Source organism: Arctopsyche grandis, chromosome 1 (genome assembly GCF_051622035.1).
Source record: "Arctopsyche grandis isolate Sample6627 chromosome 1, ASM5162203v2, whole genome shotgun sequence".
NCBI lineage: Eukaryota > Metazoa > Arthropoda > Insecta > Trichoptera > Hydropsychidae > Arctopsyche > Arctopsyche grandis.
The window spans coordinates 25,268,149-25,279,412 of NC_135355.1; the positions used below are offsets into that span (position 1 = coordinate 25,268,149).

General features: G+C 33.8%; 1 protein-coding gene across 9 annotated transcripts; it reads right to left on the bottom strand.

Annotated features, from left to right (window-relative positions):
- Positions 1-864: 864 nt before the first annotated feature.
- Positions 865-4,790, bottom strand: LOC143913140 (uncharacterized). 9 transcript variants are annotated; one of them, XM_077432815.1, is made up of 11 exons: positions 4,724-4,790; positions 4,412-4,547; positions 4,280-4,332; positions 4,047-4,172; positions 3,775-3,926; positions 3,228-3,425; positions 2,592-2,691; positions 2,423-2,499; positions 2,170-2,332; positions 1,198-1,376; positions 865-1,017 (listed from the first exon to the last, which is right to left on the bottom strand). In XM_077432815.1, the coding sequence occupies exons 6-9, from the start codon at positions 3,231-3,233 to the stop codon at positions 2,264-2,266; spliced, it is 252 nt and encodes an 83-aa protein (XP_077288941.1). In that variant the 5' UTR covers positions 3,234-3,425; positions 3,775-3,926; positions 4,047-4,172; positions 4,280-4,332; positions 4,412-4,547; positions 4,724-4,790; the 3' UTR covers positions 865-1,017; positions 1,198-1,376; positions 2,170-2,263. The 9 variants fall into 9 exon arrangements, with proteins under 9 accessions (XP_077288941.1, XP_077288933.1, XP_077288949.1 ...); XM_077432807.1 differs by having other exon boundaries at positions 4,709-4,790; XM_077432823.1 differs by having other exon boundaries at positions 4,412-4,572; positions 4,750-4,787.
- Positions 4,791-11,264: the final 6,474 nt, after the last annotated feature.

Here is an 11,264-nt window from a genome sequence, read left to right on the forward strand (position 1 = left end):
AATTAGAAGGATTTGAATTTAATAATATATCCGGAGCCGAAAAAGTAATCCGGGCCCGGTATACAAAATGCATACAAAAGTTATGTTATGTTCAGTTATCAAAATGTAATAATACTTTCCGATTATAAACAAATTGTCATTTCCCTCGCAACGTTGAATATTATTATTACGAATAACAAATTACATACATACATACATACATACATGCATGATGTACATTTAACACACTTTTCCCGGGGAAGACGATAGCCTAGTTGGTAGCGCGTCTGCGCCTCGTGCCTCGTGCCCCAGTTTCGAATTAATTTAATTTTTCAAATATCATTAAAATATAATTAAATTTAATTAAAAAATATTTATTTAATTTTAATTGTTTAATATGCAAACAAAAAAAGTGGTTCAAAACCTCGCTAAATAAAATTATTATTACGTATTTTTATATGGCGAGAAGGAAAAAAATTAAATTAATGTTTAAAAAAAGGCCATTTGGAAATTCAACGTTGGCTTCATCGCTAACTCTCTGAACTCAGGTATAAGAAAATATTTGTGTTCACGCGAGCGTACGCAGGTTTGATTCCGATTGAATTTATACATATTTTAGGCTTTTTATCGATTCATTATAATGTTCTGCTAGTGCTAGGGGACACACACACACACACACACACACACACACACACACACACACACACACACACACATACACACACACACACACACACACACACACACACACACAGAATAGCGTCTTTATTTATATAAATAGCCTACATACATACATGTGTACATGTAAGATTTGATTTTACTGTGCTGTACTTTTTTTACGAGTTTGTTTTCATAATTTAATTTAAGTAAAATAACAAAGTCTTTAATATAAAAATATGTATATTTTTTAAAATTCAAATCATATAACAATGTTCATGCTCATTCAAATTAACAAAAAATTAATACAGGGTCGATAGTTGGAAATTAACTCGACCACTTCATTGGTTGTTGTATTATATATAAAATTCATATATCCATCTGAAAAGGTGATAAAGTTTTGTTTTAACATGACTTCATTTGTGATTATTGAAATTAATTAAAATTTTATATTTTAACATTACTTATGAAATCAATCATTTTTTTTAAATAGCATTGTAATGAACATATGTAAATTTGTATTTTATACATTAAAAAATGTCAACGTATTTTAATACTTACTGCCATTGATGTACATGTATATCATACTAAGATCTAAAACAGCTGCACCTATCCACCGGGTATATTCTAGAGGTTTCGGAAATCCTTCCATTGTTTGGTATTTAAGTCCAATCGTTCTCCATGCATCTCGTAACCGAAGTCCATATCAAAACCACCACCGAACCAGCGATCGACGAAGTCTTAAACATTTAATTGATTTTAAATATAAACTTGACCTGTTAAGATTTCGTTTTAATTGCATTCACTTCCATGAATTACAGGTTAAATCTTTTGATTTGTTTACAAAGGAAATAAAAATACTTACACCGATGGGGCAAAAGAAAGATAGCATGGGTGTAGCTAAAATTGGTGAATATATATACATTACTGGAGGTGTTCAAAAGGTGGACGAAAATTTTAATGATATTGGTACAGTTGAAAGTCCACTTATTCAGATTTGCATCATAAATCTCCAATGATTTTAAATATGTATAATCAGAAAATTCACCGTGAACTCCGCCAGCCACATACATTTTTCCTTCATTTACATACATATGTATGTACATACATCACTAGCTTGGAGAACGAGTACCCAGCATTGCGGCCATACGACTCCAGCTGTCTGTATTTTTGTGTATTTTTCATAAATTATACAAAAAATATGTATCGACAAAAATACAGAATCATAATTGTTTGAGAGTTGTAGAGTTGACAGTTGACAGTTGAGAGTTCAGTTCGTTTATACAAACCTCTCAACTGTAGCAATATCATTATAATTTTCTTCCACCTTGTGAACACCTCTAAAAATGTATATATAATCGCCAATTTTAGCCACACCCATGCTATCTTTCTTTTGCCCCATCGGTGTAAGTTTTTTTATTTCCTTTGTAACCAAATCAAAAGATTTAACCTGTAATTCATGAAGGTGAATGCAATTAAAACGAAATCTTAACAGTTAAAGTTCATATTTCAAATGATTTAAACATTTAAGACCTCATCGATCGCCTCTTGTTTATTTGATTTTCCTCCGAAAATATACAAATTTCCGTGTGAAACTATCGTCAAATAATCGATAGAAACATTTATATCAATTTCTGTCAGCGTAGTCCACGTATGTATCATGTAATGGGTGATAGAATTGAACTGTACATTTATTCTGAAATAACGAATTTAGTGTACCATCGGATTGTGTATCATGCGCAACATCAAAATTTAACGTATTTAATAAAATGCATCGATATCTTACAGAATCCTGATTGAAAGATCCTACTTCTACTATTGCAACTGGGTAATATGTTATCAGATGTTCTTTTCCTGGCAGAACTGAAAAGTTTATACATGCTATAAAAAACGCAATTAGGCAATAATCAGACGTGCGTAGAACAATATCTGAAAGTTTGACGTAATTGTATTACCAAGGTTAACCAGAGACTTCTTCACCAGAAATGATATTGATTTTTTTTCCCATTTTTTTATCGTTGCAAATTCATTGGTTTTTATATTAATTTCCAGACCCTTAAATATATTTAAAATAATGCACAATTTTTTTACCGAATTAACGAAAAGTGAATATAAAATGATCAATTTTAAATTTCATAATGGCATAGCGAGTTACATATTAAATGGGGTCTCAAATATGACATATCGTTATTATATTAAATATTTATCTTGAAAACCTACGGGAGAAAATGAAAATATTATTGCGAAAAACAATAGCTTTTGACCACCATGGGTCATAATCGGGGTTGGTCATATTTGACCACTTTAATCTAATTGAAAACTGTCAATTACACCTCCTATAACGAATAGACTTCCATCGGCAAATACAATCTTAATTACAAATAAAATTGCAATGTTGATAGTGAGGTTCATAATCTATGCATTGGTAGTTTTTATGAGAATCCAAATATTGTAAATTAATAATATATTTTAAGGCTATGGAGAGTGATTTTTAATTGTAATAAAATTTGTGTATAACACGCATTTTTTAACAATAATTTGGTCCTTTAAAATAAGCAATACATCATGTGTTTATCCAATTAGGCACTTACATACATGGCATGGGTGTTCCAAAAGTTCAACTATTCGTTTTAGGTTCGTAAACCTCTAATGAATTACTACGATAATCCATTAACTTATTTATTCCTCCAGTGACGTAAATTTTTCCTTCCAATACATTAATAGTGTGCTTATATCGTTTTTTGAGCATATGAGCCATAAATGTCCAGCTATCTGTTTTTGGGTCGTACCTTAAATGAAATGTAAATGATTATCATCATGGCTCATCAGTACTAAGCCCGCTTTAAAGGTCAAGGAATTCGACCCTCAAAGCCCTCAACATGAGGCCACCACCACCCCAACAAATACAATCTAAGAGACACTTTCGTCGGAGAACGAGACGGTTGTTCATGAATATCGCACAAGAACAACCGCACATCACTGCTCTAATGAAAAAAACCACACTGTACATAACCAAGTACAAAATATACAACAACGGATGAACACATAAAGCACACATGCGTTAAATGTGAAATGGCTCATCAGTATGAAACATGCACTTGTAGAATGAGCGATGAACGAAAGTAAATTCAATAATACCTCTCAATTGTGTCAAGTATTTTAAAGCCTTCCCCACGACCACCAGTCACGTAAATATATCCATCAATTTCAACGATTTGTTCATAATTAATTTTTTTGCCCATCGGTGCCAGATTAGAACATGTCTATTTTGTCAAGTTGAAAACGACGACCTTGAATTTATGAAATTTAAATAATAATAATATTATGTAAATTTTGCAGCAATACCTCATTCGAATATTCATCGGTGTTTGTTTTCCCACCGAACATTAATATTTTTCCATTGTACATACACAAAGGGCGAGCACATTGACGGTTGTGTCTTCGGTTGTAGATGAAATCTTCGGTTGTAGATGAATTCTCGCAAATATTGACCACAAATCTTTCTCCGGATCGTAAACTTCCACGACACACACTTTCTGGAAAATCAGTATTATTCGAAATATAATATTCAACTATTCTTAGCTGTGTGATGTTATATTTATTGTGTTTGTACCGGTTGTACAATGTCATATCCAAAACTTACCATTGTATATCTATGTACTGTTCATCCGACTTCGAATTGTCTCCCGTCGCTACCTGTGAAAATTAAAAAAATGAATGAAACACACATATGTTTATAATTTGACATCAGATTACTTGTCATTTAATATATTACCAGTTTCCGAATGACCAAAGGTTACAACAGCCAACAACGTTAAGACAAATAAACTTTTAAAAACGATCATCTTGTATTTACAATATATAGGTGACACGACAACTCGTTTACAGATTTTCCGTAAGCCGATGATGCGCTCCAGGCATTACGTATACGGCCATCTCTTTCTCACCCCGTCTGTTCACCATGATCTCGTTTAATATGCCATTACGTATGCAGCATGCAGATCATGGTGAACAGACGGGGTGAGAAAGGGATGGCCGTATACGTAATGCCTGGAGCGCATCATCGGTTTACGGAAAATCTGTGAACGAGTTGTCAGGTAACCCAATATATACATAGGTATGTATGAAATAGGCAACGAACGGTTACTAATGCCATATTGTATTTTTCCATTGCGTTTTATATTTTTGTTTATCTCTCCAACGCGTGACAGTCTATTTAAGATACTAACTAGATCAAAGGTCAGTGTTAAAAATTTAAGACATAAAGGTGGAGGTCATCAGATAAATATGTATATATTATGTTATAATAAATATGTGTGGATGTGTATTTTGGAAATCACTTGAATACGCATATAAAACTGAAACGTAATATCAGTTACTGAAATGTTTATCGACATAATATAACATTTTTTTTTTTAATTTTTAAGTTGACCGGAAGTGGTAACTTCCGCTTATACATATGAAGTTGTTAATTTTTCAATTTGTTTTTAATTAAATTATCTCCTAAGCCGCTTATCGGATCGGATTGAATTTTGGATGATAAATTACATAAACTTACATTTTGTAAATATTTTTACCTCAACAAAAAGTGTTACTACTACTTTAGAGACTTAGTAAAAGTACTGTACTGTACTTTAAACAAAAAGAGCTTGTGAAAAATCAGTAAGTGAGAATTTTTCCTCTTAGAAAAACCAAAAATGTTGTGACAACAATACTTTACCTATACTACTGAAAGAACGTATTGGGCTAAAAATTTATATTTGTTTTCTTGATGTATTAGAACCTTCATATGTGCACATATGTAATTATGAAACTGGTCTAAGTCAAAAAAAAAAATTTAAGTCGATTTTATCGTTTAATATCGGTTACATTGTAATACATATGGAATTGATTAAAAAAATATATTTTTTTTTTACTTAGACCACTTTCATAATTATGGGCACATATGTATGTATGTATTAGAACTTATAGAATTTGTTAATTGGAAGTAGTTTTTTTACTCTGACCTTATAAATTATATCTATCTTCTCAATATTTTATACTTCTAATATTTATAGTGATTTTAGATTGTTTAAAATTTTTGAACAAAATCCGATAACCGGAAGTACAACTTTAGTCTTTGTGTGGGATTCCTTAATTAGTGCTAAAACTTCTATCGAAAATGTTGTAATAGCTGGCATGTGTGAATGACATACATATGTACATAATAGCTGAATTATCGAATTTTGTTTTCTATATTTTTTATAAGCTCATAATAATCTAATCTTATAATATATAATTTCGAAAGAGACTTTTTATGTATGTTACTATGTCAGGTTTAATGTGTGTAAGGTTTGGGTGGTAAAATCCGTGACGTTATCGAAAAAATCTAACTTTCTATGACGACGATATCGATTCCATTTTCGACTTCGATTCCGTTTCCAGATTACTTTTTCAGTTCCGGTTCTGAATTCCTGTTCCGTTTCATTGATCTGGATGCCTTTTTCATTCCCTGGTCCGGATTTCTTTTTCAGGTTCGGTTCCAGATTCCTTTTTCAGTTTCAGTTCCGGATTCCTTTTTCAGATTCGTTTTCGAATTCCTCTTTCAGTTCCGGATCCGGATTCCTTTTTGAGTTCCGGTTTCCTTATATAAAAAATCGTTGTGTGTGTGTGTGTAATTCATCGCCTTGCTTTCAGTTGGCAACAGGCTTTAAAATATGTGGGGAAATTTTGCAGATGGTACCGAGTTGTTCTTTGATCATTAAATTTAATCAAATTAAATTTGATCAAATAAATTTAATAAAAAAACAAATGAACGTTTATTAGATTTATATTACAAATACCGAACGAACCCAGGTAAAACCACTAGTAATTTATACTCGTAACCACTAGTAATTTACACCACATAGAAGTGGGGACTTCAAATTTCAAATGCGCTTGGGGCCCCCCATTTACATACTTGATCCGCCACTATTATCTTGTATACGCTACTATTTACTGACAGCCGGGAAGGAAGTAGTAACTTTATTCAAAAGGTAAAAGTATTAAAGAAAATTGGAGTTATTCGAAATAAAGTTAAGGTGTACCAAGTGAATAGTATTTTTTTAAAAGTTAGAAGTATTTGAAATGAAGTTCCGTGTATTTAGTGAATACTTTTAAAAATAAATTAATTATATACCATTATATATTCTCCTTTTTTATAATCCTCAAATAAATAGATAAAGTCATGGGATGATTACATCCGAATTTTTTACTTTATCTACATATGTATGTATGTACGTAGTAACAATAGATGAAATTTTGTGATCATGCGAAAATTCGACCTCGAGATTTTGACTGATTCGAACTCAGAATCAATCACCGATTCACAATCATTTAATGATCTAAAAAAAATGTGTGTGTGTGTGTCTGTGTATTTTGGGGATTTTTTGAACACCGTTAGTCTTATCGAACTGAAACTTAGTATCGGGTACTGAAATTCTTATTGATACGACGTGAATTTTATTCAAATATTTAAGTTGACCGGAATTGGTAGCTCCCCTTATAGGTATCCTTTTTTTTAAGTTTTTGAATCCAATTATATCCCAAACCGCTAACCGAATCAGACTGAAATTTTTTATATTCAATATTTCATTATTTTATTTTTAACAAATATTAATAGCCGGGTAATACTAGCTGTATTACCCGGCTTCGCTCAGTATTTATAATATAAACCGCTTAAACATGACTAATCTAATAGTAAACATTTTATTCAAAAAAAAAAATCTAAATTTTTTTCGCCTTCTAGGGCTTCGCCCTCGGTGCCCCCCTGAGCCTTTGCCTTCTAGGGCTTCGCCCCTCTACGCCCCCTTTAGCTAATGCCTTTTAGGGCTGCGCCCCCGTGGGGGTGAATCCATTGAATCGAAAAAAAATCAAATCGGTGCCTATGAATCGAAAAAAAAAATCGAATCATTTGTTCGATGACAGCTGCGCCCCCCTTCGGGGCCCCACAAGGCTGCGCCCTCTTCAGGGCCTCATGCGGCTGCGCCCCCTTCGGGGCCCCATGGGGCTGCGCCCCCTGTGGTGCCCCTAGTGGGGCCCCATGAGACTACACCCCTCGCGCCCCCGTGGGGGTGAATCCATTGAATCGAAAAAAATCAAATGGGCGCCGATGAATCGAAAAAAAAAATTGAATCAAGTGTTCGATGACGTCACCAATCTACGGACGACGAACCAACCATTCAACGAACGAACGAACCAAGGATATATATATATATATATATATATATATATATATATATATATATATACAAATTCTCTTTCCAAATTATATATTAGATGCATAGGGATATAAATGTCAGTGCAGAAAAAATATTAGATATGTTTACAATAAAGACGCGAAGATTGGATCTGTGAATTTCGTACTTTTTTAAAGTATTCATTATTTTTATTTTATTTGAATTTTGTTCATTCCATATTTTTACTACTTTATTTTTATATGTTGTGATTTTATAGAAATTATCTTGCCTTTTTTCCCGTCAAAACCCCCCCCCCCCCCCCTTGACAAAATCCTGGCTACGCCACTGGTTGGTCACATCCGAATTTTTTTGGTTTGAATATACCTACATATTTACGTATCTACCTAGTACATATGTACATATGCTTTTGTCATTTCTTTATTCAACTAAGCCCACTGAGTGCGTTCACAGTCCTATTTTATCCCGACACCATGCCATTTCAATTATTCATTGAACCCGTCGAACTAGTGTCGACGCTCGATAGCCGACAACAAATGACAAAGTTTTCCTGTCAGTTAAGGAGGTACTATTGTTCCTTTTGCGACAAGAAGAATCTTTGGGTGTATACCGAAACCTACATATGTATATGTATGTACCTACATGTGTATTTGTATATACATATGTATGTATAATATGTACATATGATACAACATCCTAACATTGTTGAGAAATAAACAAATGTTTTACCTTCAACTTGCGAACGTATCCGAATGTCTCTCTCGAAGCCCAAAACTTTAGTGCTTGTAACAAAAACGCTAATTAATACAAATACAACACAGATAATAGGTATATTCATACATATGTATTGGCTTATTACACATTATTCAATCGTATAAACAAAATAATTGAAAGGCAAAACATATGTAGGTACATATGTGCATAAATACAATGCTTTAAATGTCGATCCCCTTTCGGTGGGTCATATATCACTAGCTCTTAATTAAAAGACCCATTGACATCTATTGGTCGCCGTGTGAGACAATCTTTCCCTCTCGACCGACTCCCATTAATTAAACTTGTTCATTTACCCCCACGGCAAAAGAATTGTTGGATACATTGAACAATATAAAATGGTGTGCCCCTTAGAAAATAGATCAATTGCTATTACTTCTCTACTGCCATAAATCTCGAGTCCTCCTTGTTCATGACCAATACAAAAGATAATGAAAGTTTATTTTGAAAACTAAAATAAAATAATACTTACGAAAAAATAATTTGTATTTCATTTTTCATTGTACGTATGTGTTAAAACACTGTAATCGTCGACTATGCGATAGTCGACCATCGACCTTTTAGATTAAAATAATACATTAACACCAATTCACTTTCTTTCAATTTTATAGTTTTTAACTTTTTTTAAATATAATTTTATATATTTTTTTTCTATAAATTTTAAATTTACTTTCAGTTTTACTGCCAGCTAGTAACCTTCTTCTTATGACAAATCCGTATTCGAACGTAGGCGACTACCGTGAACAGACATTATACCTATATATATATACATACATATAAGCAAGAATACAATCTAGTAAATAAGGAAATTAAAAAGAGAATAGCCAGGGATGTCAGAGATTTTAACAGCAAGCTAATAGACAATACCATTAAGAATAACCGTAGCCTAAAAAAGTGCAAACAAGATATTTTCTTAGGCAAAAATCAAATGATCGCAATCAGATCAGAGAGCGGAGTAATAATTAGGAATAGAGAAGAGATCATAGACAGAGTTTATACGTTCTATGCAAAACTTTACGAGATTAACAACGGTCAATTTCCCGCTCCTGAATCGACACACGGCCAAAGGGTTCCTGCAGTATTGCCTAGCGAAGTAGAGGCCGCGCTAAAACCTGCAAAGAACGGTAAAGCCCCAGGGGAAGATAATATTCCCATTGACTTACTAAAATGTGGCGGCTCCCCCCTAAATAATATCTTAGCTAGGCTTTTCAGCAAATGCATCCAGAACCAAGCTATACCAGAAGGATGGAATAACGCAACTATCATTTTAATACACAAAAAAGGTGATAGAAGCGATATCAAGAACTATCGACCCATTAGTTTACTTTCAGCGGTCTACAAGCTCTTCACAAAGGTTATTACAGAAAGGCTGAAGAATATCCTCGACGAGAACCAACCGATAGAACAGGCAGGGTTTAGAGCAAATTTCAGCACAATGGACCACCTCCAAGTAGTTGGCGAACTAATCGAGCGCGCCAACGAATATCAACGGCCATTATGCCTAGGTTTCGTCGACTATGAGAAAGCCTTCGATACAGTTGGCCATAATGCAGTACTTAACGCTCTACAAACACATGGAGTACCGGAACCCTATGTGAGGCTGTTAGCTGCAATATATAAGAATGCCACAGCCTCGGTTAAAATTTAGCATAAAGATTTAGCATAGGAAAAGGAGTAAGACAAGGAGATACAATCTCGCCCAAGTTATTCAATGCGGTGCTTGAGGGAGTTTTCAGGAACTTGGATTGGGACACAGCCGGAGTAAGCATCAACGGTCGCTTCTTGAGTCGCCTTCGGTTTGCAGACGATATAGTTTTAATAGCTCGTGATTCAGCTGACCTACTTAATAGACTAACACAGCTGGACAGGGAAAGTAGAAAAGTATTATATGATAAACCAGTAGAAGTAGTAAATAATATTTATATTTAGGTGAAATAATTGACATGTCTGGTAGTAAAGATGAAGAGATAGAGAGACGTATGAAATTAGGATGGAGTGCATTTGGACGGATAAATGCTGTTTTTAAATCAAAAATGCCACTCTGCCTGAAGAAAAAGATCTTTGATCAATGCGTTTTGCCAGTGATGACGTATGGATGTGAAACTTGGACACTGAACGCCAAGATGCTACATAAAATCCAATGCACTCAAAGAAGTATGGAACGCTGTATGCTTGGCATAACGAGGAAAGACAGAAAGCGAAACACGTGGGTGAGAAGTATGACAAGAGTAGTGGCAGTAGCGTAACTACCGCGCCCGCAGACCCCGCAATGCGGGGGGGCGCCGAGGCTTGGGGGGCGCCGCAAAGCGGCGTGCCTTTTTTGCAGATTTTTTAATTTGTTCTGTAATTTCTTTGGAATATTTTTTTTTAAAACCTCTGTTATTTTTTAACCTATTTGCATCTCGTTTTATTGTATTTACATATAGCTGACAATTCTCTCTTATTCTTGTATATATTTTTGTTAAAACAACGTGTTCAAACAATAAAATAAAATTATATGAGGCGTAAAAACGTAAAAATTTATAAATTTATAAATTTTTAGCTGTCAACATTAACGGGTGGGAAGTTTTTAAGGAAAATTCATCATCAGTTACTTTAAACAGATTGTGCACTGCTTGTTGGTCGTCCAGATTAGACTCT

Excerpts from the sequence above, each read along its gene's own strand:
- LOC143913140 (XM_077432754.1), bottom strand. The coding sequence starts at position 3,878 with ATGGGCAAAAAAATTAATTATGAACAAATCGTTGAAATTGATGGATAT. Across the intron at positions 3,426-3,774 it reads ATACTTGACACAATTGAGAG|GTACGACCCAAAAACAGATA; the intron begins GTATTATTGAAT and ends ATTTCATTTAAG.